The sequence below is a fragment of the Lynx canadensis genome, chromosome D2 (genome assembly GCF_007474595.2).
Source record: "Lynx canadensis isolate LIC74 chromosome D2, mLynCan4.pri.v2, whole genome shotgun sequence".
Classification (NCBI taxonomy): Eukaryota; Metazoa; Chordata; class Mammalia; order Carnivora; family Felidae; genus Lynx; species Lynx canadensis.
In genome coordinates this window covers 79617546-79638041 of record NC_044313.2, presented here as the reverse complement: position 1 = coordinate 79638041, position 20496 = coordinate 79617546, and the positions used below count along the sequence as shown (strand labels likewise).

Below are 20496 nucleotides of genomic sequence, written 5' to 3'. Positions count from 1 at the left end.
ATAACAGAGGATTGACAAAGAGGGGCTCTCTAAGATCAGATTTTTGAGGTATGCCTACCTTTAAGGACAAGAAGAAACAAGATAGCCAGTAAGGATAGGAGAAAACCTTTAGAGACTGGGTCCTGTGACAGGCAGAGAATTTTCAAAATGGCGACAAAAAGTGATCCAAGATGGGACTAAGAAAATAGTAGGAAATGACCATGAAGAAATCAGCCTCATAATAACAGATTCCTATGAGGTAAGGAGTGGAGGCTTACCTTTGGGAGTTGTTTTTTGTTTTTTTTTGGTTTTTTTGTTTTTGTTTTTTTAAGAGAGAGAGCAAGAGAGCGTGCACATCAACAGGGGAGAGGGGCATAGAGAGAGAGAGAGCAAGCATCTCAAGCAGGCTTGACACTCAGCGTGGAGCCTGACACAGGGATCGATCTCACGACTCTGGGATCATGACCTGAGCTGAAATCAAGAGTCGGATGCTCGACTGACTGAGCCACCCACGCATCCTCCTTTCAGAGTTGATATAGAGAAAGAGGATGTCAATTTGAGAGAGATACAAGATTTGGGGAAAGTGTGAATTTTCAGTCTTTAAATTGTTTGTTTTGGATAAAGAATGAGGGTTACCTGAGCTGATTATTTGGAGGAAACAGGTAGAGCAAAGGCAAATGCCAGAGAGGGGTTAATTAATAGAGCGATTGCCGATATGGAACCTAGGTGAACATGAAGAGACACTTGTATAAAATATCAGGAGTGAAGAAATTTTAAGATGGGAGAAGGGAATTTGGTGAGTGCCCACACTGGATGACCTAAGGGTCCCCAGTGAAATAGGAGCTGAATTCATTGAGGATGATGTATGGGACAGCATGGAAAGAGAGGTGGTTCGACAGAGTGCTGAAATCCCTGTGGTCGAGCGTTTAATACGTGCATGCCCGAAGAACAAGGTATCGAATGATGGAAATCGGGAGTCAGGGAGACCGAGTAAAGACTGTAGAAAGTGGGCTGACAAACAGTGGGAGGAACACCAAGCCTCCTCCTGAACCCTTCCTCCTGGTCTGTGAGCGTCAGGGGTTCGGAGAATCGAGGGCTGCCTTTTGAGATGACGGCCAGGAATGTGGTGTTAAGTAGATCTGAAGAATGCTAAGTATAGCTAAAATTAGAATGTTTTAGAAGTTATATTTGAGGATAAAAAGGTTAAGAATATAAGTAATTTTCTTCCCGTTTAGAGTGGGTCATTAGTGGTAGAGGGTGGAAATAACTTTTAGGATATAGTTATAGACCAGTTTAAGCTTAAATGTTCTTGGTTCACTTAAATGAAAAGTGGACATTTTGAAAACATGTAGTATTTTTTAATCTCCAGGAGCTTTAAAGGTTAGCCCACTTTTCATATGTGAAAAACAAATTTTGAAGAGCCTAAAAATGTTCACTTCTTAGAGTTTAAAAGAGATATTTTATATGAAGTCTTTATATTCAAAATGCTATAGGTAAAACATGCACATAAGCCATTATTTTCAGTATATGAATTCAGGAAATACAATATTTCAAGTGTTATAAATTTGCATTGTCAATTTAGTACAGAAGTTGCATTCACTCATTTCAAAATCTAGATAACAGTTTGATTCATTGTACCATTAATTAAATTTTAGTAAGTGTGCATCGTGGCCATGAGAGATGAGAAGAGAGAGGACACATTGAGGCCTGGGGTCCATACATATTTGAGCCTTGCAACTTTGTTATGTCTGCTAATCCGAATATAGTGAATTGGAGGTGCTGGTAGGTAGGAATTACAAAGTTAAGCTGCGGAAGCTTAGTTATGCATAATTTGATGGTAAAGTCATTAATTAAATTTAAATTGTGCTTTTCAGTGTTTTTCTTTGAATTGTGTCAGTAATTTGGTTCAGCTTGTATTTAGACACAAGGATTCACGCAGTGTTGACATCTAACACATTCATACATTCTTTCTCTATACATGTGCCTAGCCCTTTGGGTAAGGATTGACTCTGTATATAAACAGCTGCATTATAGATATGCTACCGATTACTTGCTACTTGAGAAAAATTAAAGCTTTGAAAACCTTTAAATTATTCATACAAACTTATACCAAGAAGATAAAGAGGAAGAGGTCATCTGTCATTCCACTAAACCCCAACAAATAATTTGACAACTTGGTCTTCTTATGGACTTCCATTGATTGAATTTTGTAGATTTAAATTTATAGACTAGATCATAAATTCACATGGTTCAAAAAAGATTCCTTCCTGCCCAGCCGTCTTCCGTCTGCTATTTTCCCCCAACCTGCTTTGCAATTCTGTGTTTTATCTTGATAAAGTGTGTTGTTTGCCAAAGTAGCATTAAATAATGTGATAAACCATTTTAAGTTTAAACACTTTGTAAACTTTAACAATGATTTTAACATTAATTTTTATAGCAGGTTTTCACAGTAATACTATTTCACTGCTATTTCTTTAAGAAAATACTGTACACAGGACTAAAATTCCATTTTTTCTAAAATTGTACTTTAAATATAGATAGAATTTCTAAAACCACTAATTAGGATTTGCATAACGTTTTGTCAGTTTAGCATGCTTTTGTGTAACTGCATGTAGTGTTTAATCCTCGTGAGAATCCTGTGAAGAAGATAGGCCGTTTATTAACTGTCTTCATTTTTCCAAGGAAACAAATCAGAGTTTGTATTTTGACTGTCAGCTTTCAATCCAAGTCTTCTGATTGTATGGTCTTTGCACTGGAGCCAAAATCTTAAATCGTTTGTCCTGATTTGAAATGGCTTTTATCCATTTTTGACATTTTATGTATTTTTTAATTGTAATGAACTTATGCTAACTTTTAAAAATTACTGAGAATACTACAGTGAATACCTGTTTACCTGCTATTCTGTGTATCTGTCTTTAAACTCGTAAACGTACTTTATCGAAAGCATTTGTGTCCAGAGTTCTTAACACATTAGGAAATTTAGATAACAACTTAAAAATACTGCTCATTCTTTTTTCTCTTGAATATACTTTTAAGTTTTTTGCAAGTCACTTTTAACTGTCAGACAGCTTAATGTTACTATTTGCCTTTTATTTCTAAGTTAAAATGCTTAAGATTTTTCTGAAGTCACACATGTAATAGGAAAAGAAACCTTAAAAAAGTACCCTAATACCTCATTTATTCTGTATCACTAATGAATGCATGGCTGCGCACATTAGATTTTTTCTTTAGATAAGTGGTTTTTTTTTAATAGCACATGAATTAAATATATTTTTAGCATTTGTAATACTTAAGTTTTCTCAAACATTATGTCTGTCCCTGGTTTCTTCCGCAAAGAGATACGTGCAGCTTGGGGACATCTTGAGGAACCTCTGTTGTGGAACTCTTGTCTCCGTTTATGCCAGCCACATGTTCCTGGATTTGTTGGGGTCTGTGGCCACCACTTTTTGCTGCTACTGTTTCTGTCTCTTAAAGGCACTGTACCTTCATGTACGCTGCTGATTCTGATATACTTTTGCCTGAAAAATAACCAAGCTTTTGAGGAATTGTGCGTTTAATAAAAGTCCATACATTTTTACGGGAGGCCCTGTGTGTAAAGACACAGCTGCAGTGGCCTTTGCTTATCGGGTTCCTGGGCCGGGGAATTGCTGTGACCATTGAATAAATGAGGGTATTGTGATAACTAGATTTTAAGGGAGAAAAGTTCTTCTCGTATTTTCCTTTGTACTGATGTTGCTCTGATTTACTGTGTTGTTGGGGTGGATTTAAATATTAATCATTTAAGGTCAAATTTTTAATGTGTGTATGTTCTTCAGTGGGCACAACCCATGTAACCATAACAATTTGGTGAAATAACTATAATGGAATTTTTCTTTTGAATGTGGCTTTTCTTTCTTTTTTTTCCTGTCCACCAGGGAGTAACTATTCCCAGTCAGAGGCGCTATGTTTATTATTATAGCTACCTGTTAAAGAATCATCTGGATTATAGACCAGTGGCACTGTTGTTTCACAAGATGATGTTTGAAACTATTCCAATGTTCAGTGGCGGAACTTGCAGTAAGTGCTCTAAATTCTCATCCTTCCGTGTATGGAACCCTTTTCTGAACATATGTAGAAGTTTACATAAAAATCTAGACAGACACAACACTTAACATTTATGCAGGGGCATATATGTCTGAGCTATCCAGACTAATGAAGTAGCTCAATTTAGCACATTGGACCAAGAAAGCCAATAAATGTAATGTCTTGGAAGCAAAACTGTATTTATGAAAGAAACATTCTTTGCTGCATCTACCAAATGCAGCCTAAATTGTGATCAGATAACTGGGAAACCTATCCCATTAGAGATCTACCATCAGAGTGGCAGTGGGATTCGTTAGTTTATTGGTGTTGGGGCAGGGACTGATTCCTTGATATCTTAGGAAGACTAGATGGTGATAGTAATAGTGACTGGGACAATAAAAAGAAAAAAAATGATAAGACATGGTGAAAAGCTGAAGTACATTGAGAGAATAGGGTTGGGTCAAAGTATGTGGAGTATTAGAGAAAACCTGGATTTAGACCCAAGTTCCCATTCTAGCTCTGTCATTGCTGTACTGTGTAGCCCCGGGCACACCATCTACCTGTCTTTGTGTTTGCTTATCAATAAAATGAAGATATTTTGAGATCTGAAAACTTCCTAGATACATACTAACTAGAATAATGTCGGTGATGTCTGCCTCACATTGACCTCTGGCTTACCCTAACCTCTGTAAGCCTTCCTCAGTCACCCCAGTCCTGTTCTGCTTCTCTGCTATTCTTGGCTGGAGTTCTCAGCCAGCCTGGTAGGAGCCTTCATACTCAGACCCAGAGCAGTGAGTCAAGAGAGAACGCATAGAAGGAAGTATCATCCGACCCTGTGAAAGATCAGACTGCTGCTGCTTTTTCCTGTATCAGAATTTTATCAGAAGCATATTAGCTCTGCCTTGGCAGTGATTAGCCATGTTGTCATGTTTAAGAAATACGTTTTATTTATTTATTATTTAGAGTGCAGTTTTGTAGTTGGTAGATAAGATCCCACTACATTATTTCTTCGAATGCCTCTAATAATATTTCAGTGAGGTTCTGTAATTTGTTAGTGATTTTAGTTTTTAGCTTTAAGTTTCGCTTCTGAAAATATTTACGTAATTAAAAAATTCTATCCCTAAATTAATGTGTACCTAGGAAATTAATTTCTTGGTTGTGTTTATCCTTTTCAATTAGGTGTAATCACCTTCACCTTATCTTTCCTACATTCTTAGAACTAGATGATTTCGTCACGACCATAGATTTATTAATATAACATGTTATAGCCTTCTGAGAGACCTCACTGATGCTTTTGTCATCTCAGTACAATTTTTAAAAGTGCTGTTAAAAGGCACAGCATAGGGAATATAGTCAGTGGTACTGAAATAGTGTTACATGGTGACAGATTGTACCCACATCTATAGTGAGCACAGCATAACGTGTAGAGTTGTGGCATTACTGTGTTGTACACCTGAAACTAATATAACATTGTTATATTAGTCAGCTATATCAAAACAATAATAATGTTTTGATAAAAACTTCTAAATGCAAGGCACTGAACTGTCAGAGGTAATTGACATAGGGACTTAAATTCATAGAGGAGAAGGAAGAAGGAAGGAAAAACTCCTGCTCTTCCTGTAGGGTAGATATCAGGTTTAAGAGCCAAAAGAAAGGTATTACAGATTAGGGACATTTGCTAAGGGGAGGAGAACATTCAGTTCAGTAGTCTTATTATCTAGCGTAATTTTTTCACATTCACCTCTTCTAGCAAAAATCTGTCAGTTGTGCTCTGCCTGCTTCCACTTAAACATTGTGGTGGCCTTTTCTTTTTTGGTCTCTTCTCAGTATTACGTTTAAACTTTTAAAATTACTGACTACTGACATCTTTTTAATCTGTATCAGTTTTCTAGTTCTCCATTTATGCACTGTGATTTAATAGTATGTAATGAAGCTGTATTATAACAAAAGCAATACATAATTGAATGGGAGATTATATGTATAAGTTATAAATGGTATACTCAGAAAAATAAAAGTTTTGGGGCTTGTCAAATAGTTTCATGGAGGAAGTCGGATTCTCATTGAACATTGGAGAAAGCGTACAGTTTAGATTGGCATTAAAACCGAAGGAAGTATTACAGGCAATAGGAAATAGCTTGCATTGAAGCATACCAGTAGGAAATGAGCTGGACAGGAGTGTAGACACAGAGAATAGAAGAGGACTGGAATGTGTGGCTGACTATAAGAGGACCTTGAATGGGGTTATCAGACTAGAGGTGATAAATACTATGGCATCAGTGACAATTCTGGAGGCATATGCTGTGTTTTAAGTGTGGCTTTGTAGGAAGTGGAGATTGCAAGATGGGGGAAACTGGGGGAAGGGAAACCAGTTGTGTGACTTGCCGTAAGCCAGATGCGCTTTGCTAAGGCGATCAGTAGGGTTTGATTACTTTTTGCTTTGCCATTTATATCTGGATATTTTGTCAGTTTTGATTCTGGCCATGTGATTAATACACAGAGAAGGTATGAAAGAAAAAATGAGTATCACGGAGACTTGGAGACATGAATGTTTTGGGTTTTAACCCCGTCTTAATCAGGTGAAGGTGAGCTGTTTACATGAAGATAGTGCTTGAAAGTACGGGTCTGACTGTTAGGTGTGAGTCTATCTGATACTTTGGGGAGCATCAGGAAACAGAGCTAGAAGTTAACCAGCCTTCTACGAAAGGGTCACACGGGGCTGGGATGGTGAGGCCCAGAGGGGCTGGGATGGTGAGGATGGAGACGTGGAGTTGCAGGTTTGGGCTCAAGAGGAGATAAGGAGTCAGTGAAGAAAAGAAAACTTGTGAAAATAGAACATTTTCTGCAGAGCTGTCAGGGGTTAGCGGCCTTTTTCATATTTGAGAATTGTCTTAGTGTTTTCTAAATAAAGGAAAAGCTATTCTACTTTTAACATCAAAAAGGGTTAAAATGTTAACAAGATGATCCCTGTGATTTTTCTGTCAATACTCTATCAGTATGCACATGTCAAAAATATTTAATTCTGATTTTTGTTTACCAGGTATTGACTTGTCATTTCTTTAGAACACAGTCACATCAAAGGAAAAATATCTGAACTGTGTCTAGAAGTCAGCAGAACCATACTCTTGTTGGACTTCTGATAAATTAGGTGTGAGATACCTAAAATGGGAAATTCACAATGTAGGGAAAATTATTTTCTTTAGTGATTTGAGAAAATCTTTTCCACTTAATTTTGTTAAAACTTTTTATCTTAGTTTTGGGGGTAAAGTCTAAGTAACACTGAATTGTAATTAGCTTATGAATTGATTTGACTATTCTGGGGTTCCTGAAGATACACATTTTAGTTGTAGTTCACTTGAAATCTGGCTTATACAGTTAATATGCAGTTTGAAGTCCTAAAATCAGGATTGTCAGGTTCTGAATTAGGAGTTTGAATTAATAAGATTACAAGGCATTTTCATCCTGGCCGATTTTTATCACAGTTTTGAAATCGTACCTTTTTGTTTGCTTCTTCAAGCTAGAAAATTTCGGAATCAGGTAAAATCCTGTAAAATGGCTCATTGTACTTTGAACCTTTAGTCGAGGGAGTGAAAATTATTGACAGATTGTTGGTAGAATGTTTCCCTTTTTTGGAGTGCCCTTTTTCTCATGATAAGTGCCTCACAAATTCATATCAGAAAAGCCCAGTATGTTATTATCAAACCGATTTATTATGTGAGTGCTGATACTGCTTTTGATATTGCATAGATGGGCCAGCACATGTTTATTAAACCAGAAAATTCATCTAGCTTGGATAAGCTTTTTGCTTTGTTCTCAGTTGTTGGCCACATTCATAAACAATGTGATATTTCTTTTTTCATCTTTAAGGATGATGCCTTTTGGTGCTGAGTATTTTATGCCTCTGTGTGTGTGTGTGTGTGTGTGTGTGTGTGTGTGTGTGAGAATGGAACATATACGAAAATTTCTAGTACTCTTTGCAGGCTTAGGATTTTACTTCTTGATTGTCTTGGCATATTTCCTTCAACACACACTTCTTATTCATAAGGTTACTCACTAAACCATGTAGTCCTTCCCTTTATTTTGAAACAGACAGGGGCCAAAGCCAAAATATGTGTTGATGAAAATGCAGTGTGTTTGGAGGGAGGGGTGTTGTGCTTCAATTGGTGCTTGAGTCTGTTGTATTTCTTTGCGGACATTTCATATCCTTTTCTTCCTGTTTCTCATGATGATGGCTTTACATACCTTTAAGAAATAAAATGTGAGCTATAGGTAAAATAAATCATGATTAATGTTTTGTTCTGTTTTGTTTATAAATATTCAGTCTTGCGTTTATGGAATTTCGTATAACTTTGTTACAGATTATGTTCTCATGCCTGTTGTGAACATGTAGCGGTTTGTACTTGGTGGGTTTTGTTACATGGTAGAGACTTTAAAATACTGCAGCAAATATGAATGTGCCAGGAAATTATTGTAGCACTTCAGTTATCAATCTAGTTTATGTTAGGTATTTTACAACTTAATGTTAAAATTTGATGTTAACTGCAGTGCCAGAAGTCTAATGTTGGGACTTACTGTTTGTAAAACAGATTGGTTTTCATACAGTGAGTAGAACCTTATGTTGAAGGTACAAGTTAGAGAAACTTTTGGACTGATTATGTTTTTTGACCTTAGTTTTTCCGTTGATTTGTCTTAGATCAGGGTTACAGATGCAGAATTACTGTTTTGTGTATATTGCTAATAGTAATCATTGAAACAGTTTTTGGCAGTCTGGTACTTGAAGGCATTTCCTGTGAAATGATGCTAATGTGTATCTCACCACGCAGATCCTCAGTTTGTGGTCTGCCAGCTCAAGGTGAAGATCTATTCCTCCAATTCGGGACCCACACGACGGGAAGACAAGTTCATGTACTTCGAGTTCCCTCAGCCGCTGCCTGTGTGTGGTGACATCAAAGTAGAGTTCTTCCACAAACAGAACAAGATGCTAAAAAAGGTTTGCACTTTACTCGTAGTGGGAAAAATACCCGGACTCACCATCCCTCGGACGGCGACCTTAGATCTTTCGCTTAAAATACTTGGTTAAGCAGAAATCATTTTGTAAGGAGAGATTATAAGATATATTTTATGACAGACATTCATGAATTATAATTGGTTTTCTGTTGAATCTGCACACGCTTTGCGTACTACAGCATTGATGAGCCATTCTGATGGTAAAAAGTCTTATTAGAAGGGAAAGTCCTTATGACATATTCTGAGATGAACGTTCTTTAAGTTGGTTATGCAGATAAATTTTGTAAAAGTATTAAAGATTGTATACCCCATTAAATCAGTTATAATCCTTCTGGAAAGGATGAGCAGGCACTAAGAAATTAGCAAGGGGCTATCAGTTTGTAGAAGATTTAGTGTATATGTATAAATAAAGATGTGTTTCATGGTCTTGTGTAATGACACAAACCATTTCCCCCCCATTAGGGTTCATGTTTCCTGAAACCAGATCATTTTATATTTAACTTCCTCAAGTTTATCGAATATTTTGAATTTTAGATAGAAGATCTGTTAATATGCAAAGGAAGTAATAAAGAATGAAAACAGTGTGTTATTAAATATGCAGGTTTAGGAAGTTAGTGAGGTTTGCGTCTTACTGAGCTAAGTTATAGGGAATGCGAGAGCTCATTCTTAAACTATCTTGGCTTACAATACTGAGTGAACATTTAAGGTGAGTGTGCCTAAGGTGCAAACTTTTGGGGTAGTAGTGAACAAAAATACTACCTTTGTATGTTGATACTGCTCATGGAACATGCTAGATAATGTATTGCCAGTCTTTAGACATTCTCAGTAATAGGACTGATTTGGTTTTCCTGATATTTAGCTTTAAAAAAAAAAAAAAATAAGAGGAAGTTTCATTTATTACAAAAATTTTAAATTCTACTTTGACTTATCCAAAGAAATACAGTCTCCTATATCCAGAATCCACAAAGCTGGGAATCCACATAGCTCTACAAAACGTTGAGCTGGTTTTTTTTCCGCCAGAAACCCATTTCCTACCTATTCTGTATAAATGAAAGTTAAGTATATCTCAGTAACTTTGGAAAATTATTTTTCAATAATCCAGGAAGCATTAGCAAGTGTTTTAAAATTAAGGTAAGTATTTCTTTTCCTTCTATTTGTTATAAGACTGTACACATAAAGTTTTATATTTTCTTTTGAAAACAGGCACCTGCATCACTGTTTCCCTATACCTTTAGGAGTGCATAAGTTCTTATTTCAGTTATCGTCTGTACATTACTTTAATCCATGCAGAATTTAAGATTAGATCATTATTTGTAATACATCTGTATCTGGGATTACTTTATGTTTATTTCCATTTTATGTGATTTCCCCTACCTTTTAGAAATGTTGCTGTGATTTAAACAAAAACCATTGTAGTGTAATCAGTTATCTATACAGAATCCACACTTGTGGAGATTTCAATATTACTAGCTTATGTTCTTCTGACTCTAAGTAAAATATGTATATAGTTACTAATCAATGACTTTGCTAAAATAATTGCAATTAATATTTTTTAAAAGACTTATATATGACATTGCTAGGTACTGTTAAAAGATAAAAAGACAGTTAAATGTAAGATACTTAAAGGTCTTACCATCTTTCTGGGAAAATAACAGAACTTGAAGATAAATTAGAATAAAGGATTTAACCGGCAATTTAAATGAGATGAGATGCCACAAGGAGGCTGCGCATCATTAACTGTCAGGTGATCCGTACAGGCCGACTTCCAGTAATTAGGAGGGGGGAGAGAGAGAGCATTTTGTGTGTTGGTCAGGAAAGGCTTCAAGTCATGAACTTCTGGTGTGTTTTTGATTAACAAGACCTCATATTATAAGTAAGAAGCGATTTTTAAAAAATAGGCATTTTATAACATAAAAAAAGTCAGAATTGCTGGTCTTCCTTCCCCCACATTGTGAAAGTCTCCAAACATACACTCGTACTGTCGTGTGACGAACAGGAGCCACCTAATGTTTGTTTGTGTTTTGCTTCAGGAGTAGAAATGTACCCGCCTTGCGATCTTGAGAAGTTGTGCTGACTTTTCAGGAACGTTTATTACATTCGTAATAGATAACTTGTTGAGACAGAGGAAATTAAATCCACTTACGATTTTTTTTTAAAATACATACATACATATGAACTCGAAACATTTCTTAAAGCTAACATTAGACAAGAAAGGTGATATTTTACTTAAGGCTTTAAAACAAAAGTAAGTTATTTTGGAACTTGTGGAGTTCCATTTTTGGTCTAAAATTTGAACAAAAGAATAATCTTATGTGAGTTAGATGTGGCAGATAACCCAGACTGCCAAGTTTTGTGTGTTTGTCTTTATTCAGAATATCAAACGACACATGGCTTATGTTACTGACTTCTTGGGGCAGATGTTGAATATAGGGGATATATTTTCTTCTTTAAAAAAATTTACAATCTGTCTTTTTTTTTTTTTTTTTTAAGGACAAAATGTTTCACTTTTGGGTAAATACATTCTTCATACCAGGACCAGAGGAAACCTCAGAAAAAGTAGAAAATGGAAGTCTATGTGATCAAGAAATTGATAGTATTTGCAGTATAGAGCGTGCAGATAATGACAAGGAATATCTAGTACTCACTTTAACAAAAAATGATCTCGACAAAGCAAATAAAGACAAGGCCAACCGATACTTTTCTCCAAATTTTAAGGTCAGTCAAAAACATTTTGAGGAATTGTTGGGTGGCTCTATGTATGTGTGTGTCTAATTTTAGGTGTATAGCTGGTGAAGGACTTGGCATGACTAAGTTTTAAATTAAGTACTATTTGGAAGCAATATTTACATATCAGTAACTTGAGTTTCTAACAAGGATGCACACAGAGTAAAGGAAAAAAAAGTATGTTTTTTTTTTCTTTTCTTAACCCTCTTCTGTGTGGTTGTTTGGTGAAATCTGAGGCAGGGGTTGGGAAGGGGAGTTAAGTTTAAGCAGGATGTGCAGTAGGACTGGGGGAAGAAAGAAGTAGAAGGGAGCTCAGTCATTTGGGAACGACTTCTAGGGAATGTTCTTACAATTCCTACCTTTGTCCCCTTCCCATATGTTCTCAACTCCACAGAGTGATCTTAAAATAGACGTGATTGTGTCACTCCTGTTCATCCTTTTTAAAGACCTTGTGGTTTTTTGATAGGACCTACAAGGACCTACCTAATTCAGCACAGGCCTCCCTCCTACATCGGCACTAGCCATATGCCCCCTGCTCCCCGAGAGTCCCCCATTCTGGGCTGTCTTCAGTTCTTCCACAGGCTAAGCTCTCCTGCCTCCAGTCCTTTTGGTTCTTTTTTTTCTCCCTGTACCTCTCGACCCTCCGCCTTTCCCCTGCCCTTCCCGCACTCGGCCTTCCTGTTGTAGCCTTAGCTTCGGTCTCTCGTGCCCTGGAAGGCCTTCGCTCATCATCCTCTGGTGTTAATCCCATTCTAAAACTCTGTCCGCTTCCTCATATTGTGGAAGTATTTGCTTCATTTACTTTTATCTATATGTGATGTGTGTGTGTATTTCTGCTCCTGTCTATAGATAAGAATTTTCTATGAAAAGCTGATCTATAAATATTTCCAAGTGGTTAGTTTGCCCTTTTTTTCTCCTTTCTTATTTCTTATTCTACTTGATCCTCCCCCCCTTTATTTCACCATACCCTTCTCCTTTCTCTTTTAAAAAATTCTCTCTTCCTTGTTTTGCCTCATTCCATTTTTGTAGTATACAACAAGCCTAACTATAGCTTGTAAGTATAAGAATATTGCTAGTAATAATAAAAATAAAGGGGCTACATATTTTAAGTGAAAATAAATCCATTTTTAAGTGGCTTTAGATCTTATATTTCTTTTAAGTGTCTATAAGTGTCTTTTAGAATTCACGGGTTTCCATTGATGATGGTCTTTTACCTAGCACTGTATTTTCCTTAATTACTAGCTTTTACAGTGTGACGTCCTCTAGTTTTATTGTTTTCTGTTTTAATATCACAAGAATATGTATTTGCGATTACATATAGAAAGTATTTCAGTTATCAGTAAACAAGTACCATAATACGGTAAGTGCTTGTGAACAAATAAAGCGGAGATCATTTGGTGTGTGTTTTTAGGTGGATAGTTAAGAGAAGTCCTCTACAAGCAGGTGACATTTAATCAGGGCCTTAAATGAAACGAGTGAGCTATATAAATATCTAGGGAAAGAGAGAAGGACAGAGACAGTTACAAAAGTCCTGAGACAGGAATAATTTGGGTAGTTTTGAGGAGCAGTGGAGGAGTCATTTTGACTAAAGCACATGAGTCTGCGTGTGAAGACGTTGGTGTGTTTTCAGCACAGGATGGATGTAATCTGAATTTTGTCTTTAAAAGTTCATTCTGTCTACTCCTTCAAAATGTAGACTGGAGAGGAGAGTAGGGAGAGGAGGCAAGAACGGAGCTGTGAGGTGAGTTGAGAAGCTGTTGCTGTGGTTTAATCCAGTGGAGACGGTGCTTGCTTGGACTAGCGTGGTGGCTGTGGGGCACAATGAAAAGCTGTCAGGGTGGGGACGGAGGGTATTTTGGAGGTGGAACTGAAAGGAGTTACTGATGGAACGGGTTTTGGGTGGAAGAGAAGAATTGATGAAGACTGTTGGACCATGGGGGAGGGGCTGCCGATTTAAGAGAATGAGCGAGGGGCTTCCTGCCAGATCTCCCCGAAGCCTCACATCCACCACCTACTAGATATGTGGCCCTCAGCAAGTTGCCTGAACTTTCTGGGCCTTAGCTTCCTCACCTTTAAAACAGAAATACCTGCCTTTGTTGACTTGTTTGACAGTTAACTCGGCTGTGCCTGTAAAAAGGCCCTTGGTCCACTGTTCTGATCACTGGGTGATGTTCTCTCCTCATGGGAGGTTTTTAGGGCTGATGGGATCCTAAACATCATTGTTGATCAGTATTTTTATGATATAGCATTTGTATTTGCTCAGTATCATTTGTATCAGAAAACATACTGAGGTTCAGACAGGTAGTAAGTGAAATGTTCTTTCGGAACTCAGCTCTTTGTACGTTGAATTTCGAGATTGAAAATACATTTTGTAAACTTGATGAACTTCAGGCTCAGTGCATTTCTTTTGTAGAATTATTTAGTCCATGCTTGCAGCTTATGCTTATTAAAGACTAGTATTTTAACATTCCAGTATAACTTTTTAGCGTATTGTAAGAAAGAACATAGAGGGAATCTGAAGAAGAGGGTCATTTAAAAGGCAGCTGCCTTTTAAAGATCATATTTGTCGTAGCACTTTTAAAAACAAATCTGTTAAATTACTTAGTAAAGATCTCTATTTTTTAAGATTAGTCAGATTTATGGATTTTTCCATTTAAACCTTCTCTTTTTTCTCCAGGTGAAGCTGTACTTCACAAAAACAGTAGAGGAGCCATCAAATCCAGAGGCTAGCAGTTCAACTTCTGTAACACCAGATGTTAGTGACAATGAACCTGATCATTATAGATATTCTGACACCACTGACTCTGATCCAGAGAATGAACCTTTTGATGAAGATCAGCATACACAAATTACAAAAGTCTGAATTTTTTTTTTTATCAAGAGGGATAAAACACCATGAAAACAAACTTGAATAAACTGAAATTGGACCTTTTTTTTTTAATGGCAATAGGACATTGTGTCAGATTACCAGTTAATAGGAACAATTCTCTTTTCCTGACCAATCTTGTTTTACCCTATACATCCACAGGGTTTTGACACTTGTTGTCCAGTTGAAAAAAGGTTGTGTAGCTGTGTCATGTATATACCTTTTTGTGTCAAAAGGACATTTAAAATTCAATTAGGATAAATAAAGATGGCACTTTCCCATTTTATTCCAGTTTTATAAAAAGTGGAGACAGACTGATGTGTATACGTAGGAATTTCTCATTTTGTGTTCTGTCACCAACTGAAGTGGCTAAAGAGTTTTGTGACATACAGGTTCACATCCTACCCCTCTGCACTTGTGGCAACAGAGAAGTTTGCAGTTGGCTAAGAGGAGTTTCTCGAGGGTTCCGCTACATTCTCATGCATGTGTTCGGGTCGGGGATGGAGGGAGTGCTCAGAAAGGGATGGGTTTCACGCTGGACTCTGGACCGTATGCCGTCTCCAGCTATTTCCACGCACCTTTCTTTAGCATGCTACAGTTATTAATCTGGACGTTTGAGGAATTGGCCGCTGTCACTGCTTGTTGTTTTGTGCATTTTTTTTTTTTTTTAAGCATATTGGTGCTAGAAAAGGCAGCTAGAGGGAGTGAATCTGTATTGGGGTACAGGAATGAACCTTCCACAACTTGTTAAGAATCCACAAATGAAGGGATATAAAAATAATGTGGTCATAGATAAGAAACACAGCAACAATGACTTAACCATATAAATGTGGAGGCTATCAACACAGAATGGGCTTGAAACATTTTAAAAATTGACAATGACTTATTAAATATGTTTTCTCACTTGTAGTGACCGCTCCATCTCCTGTGTAATCAAGGCCAGTGCGAAAAGTCAGATGCTATTAGTACCTACATCAGTCGACTGCATACACTTACGTTCTTAGTTTTCAATCATATACCTGCTGTGGATGCTTCATGTGCTGCCTGCAAGCTGCTTTTTTTCTCATTGAATATAAAATATTTTGTAATGCTGCACAGGAAATTTCAATTTGAGATTCTACAGTAAGCGTTTTTTTTCTTTAAAGATTTATGATGCACTTATTCAATCCGATAGCTGTCAGCCGTCCCACCCTTTTGACCTTACACATTCTATTACAATGAGTTTTGCAGTTTTGCACATTTTTTAAATGTCATTAACTGTTAGGGAATTTTACTTGAATACTGAATACATATAATGTTTATATTTAAAAGGACATTATTTGTGTTAAAAAGGAAATTAGAGTTGCAGTAAATTTTCAACACTGCACAAATAATAAGGCATTTACTTCTTCAGTAGAAATTGTCCCACATAATGCTTTTATCGATTTTTATTGAAAGAATAGATTTTTTTTTTTTTTTTTTAATGTGCAGTGTTGAATCATTTCTTCATAGTGCTAGAGTTAGGACTAGGGCTTCAATTTCACTTCTTAAATATCATATATTTGATATGCCCAGACTGCATATGATTTAAGCAGAATACAACTACTATTGTAAAGCTAATGTGAAGATGTTATTAAAAAGAAGTCCCCCCACCCCCGAAATTTGGTGTCTTTCAAATTCTACCCTGACCTTGAAACATTGAAATATCCAGCCAATTGATTTCTTAATGGTGTAAAATCTCATTTTCAATAACTTCTTGGTGCTGAAATTGTTCACTAGCTGTGGTCTGACCCTAGTTAATTTACAAGTACAGATTGCATTAGGACCTATTAGAGCAGCATTTTTAGAGTTTGATGGTGAACAGATTAGGCAGAACTTCATCAAAAATATTCTTGGTATATATAATGTTGACATGTTTTCCATACCTCATCAGTTTCATTCAACAAAAAAAAATTTTTAAATTTTTAACAAAGCTCTTAGGATTTACACATTTGTATTGAAACATTGATATACAGAGAACTGATTGCTCACCAGTTAAATTGGTAAAGTTAGAGACAACTGTTGCTAAGATCTCAGCATTGAAATTTATATGCCACCTTTTCTTTCGTAAAAGCTGAAAATTGTTGACTAAAATGAAAATCAACTATTCATGTTTTGATGATAGTTATTAATACTGTTATTTGTTACACTTTTGGGCACAGTATATATTAAAACATAACTTGTGTTGTTCCAATATGTAACATGGAGGGCCAGGTCATAAATAATGACGTTATAATGGGCTTTTGCACTGTTATTATCTTTCCTTTGGAATGTGAAGGTCTGAATGAGGGTTTTGATTTTGAATGTTTCAATGTTTTTGAGAAGCCTTGCTTACATTTTATGGTGTAGTCATTGGAAATGGAAAAATGGCATTATATATATATATATTATATATATAAATATATATTATACATACTACTCCCCTTTATTTCAGTTACCATCCCCATAGAATTTGACAAGAATTGCTATGACTGAAAGGTTTTTGAGTCCTAATTAAAACTTTATTTATGACAGTATTCATAATTAGCCTGAAATGCATTCTGTAGGTAATCTCTTTGAGTTTCTGGAATGTTTTCTTACTTAGACTCTTTGGATGTGCAGCCGCTTACATGTCTGAAGTTACTTGAAGGCATCACTTTTAAGAAAGCTTACAATTGGGCCCTGTACCATCACAAGTCCTCTGTAGCTCCTCTTGAACATTTTTTTTGCCATAATTATTAAGGCGTAGTTGAAGAAATAGCATCACCATTCTTTGCTGTGGCACAGGTTATAAACTTAAGTGGAGTTTACCGGCAGCATCAGATGTTTCAGCTTTAAAAAGTAAAAGTAGGGTACAAGTTACATGTTTAGTTCTAGAAAATTTGTGCAATATGTTCATAACGATGGCTGTGGTTGCCACAAAGTGCCTCGTTTACCTTTAAATACTGTCAATGTGTCGTGCATGCGGACGGAGGGGTGGAACTGTGCACCGGAGGGCTCGAACTGCAGTGTCTGGCCCAGCTGCCTTCTACCCTGCCAGTTCAGAAGTTCAATCTGTTTTCATATCGATTATATATACTAAAAAATTTCAGTCTGTTAAACAGCCTCACTCTGATTCAGCCTCTTCAGATACTCTTGTGCTGTGCAGCAGTGGCTCTGTGTGTAAATGCTATGCACTGAGGATACACAAAAAAATACGATGTGTACAGGATAATGCCTCATACCAATCAGATGTCCATTTGTTATTGTGTTTGTTAACAACCCTTTATCTCTTAGTGTTATAAACTCCACTTAAAACTGATTAAAGTCTCATTCTTGTCATTGTGTGGGTGTTTTATTAAATGGGAGTGTAACTTAAATCGCTTAAATCTATTGAAATTTTAAATGATGGGCAGCCAAATGTGATTAAGTTTTCTGTAAGTTTTCTTTTTCCTTGCTGTCCTGCAAAGCCTGCAGTTATAAAAACATGGGCCTTTGTCAGCTTGGGAGTAGAGTATCCGTCTACTCATGTTTAAGAGAGGCACTTTTTTTAGGGCCTTATTAGCACTTCATAAATTCTTTCAAGCACATTAAGTAGCATTCTAATCCTGAAAAAGTTCAGGATTCTTGAAAAGTTCTGCCTTTTTTTCCCCCTTTTTCATTTTCTTTTCTTTAATTTTCTCTCTCTTCTCTTCCCTTCTTCTTCTTCTTCTTTTTTTTTTTTTTTTCTACTGAGCCAGATGTCTGAAGATAGTTTCCCCAAATGGATTTCAGATTTCAACTTTGTGACTTTTCCATTCTTTGTGATTCTGTAGAGACTGCCGGCGACATATGGGAAGCTTCATCTACTCATTGTGACTTGTGCCATTTACAAGTTGATATTCCAGAGTAGTCTGGAAGACTTTGTGTACTTGAATTAATCTGGTTATTTCTAATGTTCTTCAGGGTTTAAAGACGAAGGCGTATCCTTTCAACAAAGCATAGCAAGACAATAAGTGAAAGTGTAGCTTGCACCAATGTTTTGAAAATAAAGCAGACCACTTAGGTAACAGCGGAATTTAATGCGATTTCAAGTTTACATTTTCTCACGTGACTTTTTTAAAAAATGAACGTGAATAATGTATCATCTAAACTATGAAAAGTGTGGGTATGCACACAGGTTTATTTTTTACTTTTAGGTCTATTAAGCATGGACGAAAACTATACTGGGGTTTTAAATGACTGTGTTTTATAAGAAGATCTTGGTGATGTCTGAAAAATAGGAATTTAATGGCAATTTTGTTTTTATTGCATGTTTTCACTACAGTGTAGTTTGAGCTAGTTTGGTTAAGTGAATGCCATCACCATTTCCATTGAGAATTAAAAATCACCAGTGTTTAACATGCAGGCTTCTAAAGGCAGACAAAAAATCAAACCCTTAAATCTGATGAATTTGCTGCTAACGTCCCAACTCTTTTTGTTCTTTTATTCCTGCCAGATAGACTAGCCAGACATCTAAGACTTAGTCTTAAACGACGTAAGTAGAAGTTTTGATTCGGAGTGCCGTTAACTAGCACAGAGAGAAAGGTTTGTGAATGGAACAGTATAATCAGTCTAAACTGGTGTAAGGACAGTATTTTAAACTTTTAAAGATGAGATGTTAGGGACTGGTTTTTCTATAGAAGTAGATTGCTGTAGGAAGCCTAATGATTAAGTTGCTTCTCCATGTTGTTGTTGTTGTTGTTGTTGTTGTTGTTGTTAATTTTGGAGCAAGTCTGTTCCTTTATAACCATGATCTTGCTATTTTTCCATCCTTCAAGAGGGCTTCCTCCTTACAAATGTGTTAGAATGTAGGTAGCTAGACTTGGTAAAGTCACCTTGGTTGGCCCAGGCTTTAAAAGCTTGTAATGTGAAGAAGACAGGAAAGGGCAGATAATTTCATTGGTGGTAATAAATACCCTTTGGTTCTTAAGTTAGCTATTTTGAGAATACTTTTCCATAGCAACAACAATAAAATAATCACTCCTAGTTCCCCCATGTGGAGACATGGCCATTATTGATTCTTCAGTGACTATACATTTTTTTCTGTATATTCATATATATATTTTCTTCAATAATAAAATTTGTACTGTGCATACTCTCAAAGCCCATAAGGTTAGTATTTCTGATGTAGACTTACAGTATTCAGTTACATCAGAAAATGAGCAGTGAACTGATTCTTTCTAATGCTACAGATGCAGATTATATGCAGTTACTGAGAGCCCTTTCCAAGTCGGTTGCTTAATTATGAATGTTTAGATACTGTTGGCATCAGGATGATACATGTCTAAGTAAATAAAATAGTTACATTTATTTAGCACAGACAAGCTTAACATTGCAGATACATCTCCTCAAAAGCCATTTTAAATATTTGCATTTTGGAATTATGTGTTAAATAGTTAAGCGGAATATGTGAGACACTATATGAGTAGTTCACTTCACTGTTACCTTTCAATTTCCCTCCTAGGTTGGAAAAGAGGATGAGCTTTTCAGTTTTTATAGTTCCCAAACAGTTCAATGTAGAGTGAGTTAGTTTAACACCTGCAAAAAAAAAAAAAAAAAAAAAAAAAAAAAGAAAAAGCTACTGCTTGTCTGTCAATTGTCTTTAAGTCTCTGTGCTAGTGTGGTTTCCAGCATCTCAGAAATAGTATTTCATGAATGGTTCACCTTTAGTTCTGGAACTTACCGTGTTTAGTGTCCTGGGGGCTTAGAACATGCGGCTCTTTTTTTGATAGTCATTTGAGAATTTTGGTGACAAAGATTTAGCTGCAGGGCAGTACGTAACGTATAAACCAACATATTGATATTTCAAGAACATTTTTACATATATGAGTGAGGTCAGCTGCCAGCTTTGAGCATTACCAGAT

At 36.3% G+C, this 20496-nt stretch overlaps 1 protein-coding gene across 2 annotated transcripts in view; it reads left to right on the top strand.

The window, feature by feature from the left end:
* PTEN (phosphatase and tensin homolog) overlaps window positions 1–17953 on the top strand; it is a 93035-nt gene extending 75082 nt beyond the window's left edge. For both annotated transcript variants that reach the window (XM_030335576.1, XM_030335577.1), the window contains exons 5-8: window positions 3894–4035; window positions 8862–9028; window positions 11536–11760; window positions 14447–17953. In XM_030335576.1, coding sequence (XP_030191436.1) covers window positions 3894–4035; window positions 8862–9028; window positions 11536–11760; window positions 14447–14632 — 720 coding nt within the window. In that variant the 3' untranslated portion in view covers window positions 14633–17953. The remainder of the gene's footprint in view (window positions 1–3893; window positions 4036–8861; window positions 9029–11535; window positions 11761–14446) is intronic.
* Window positions 17954–20496: the final 2543 nt, after the last annotated feature.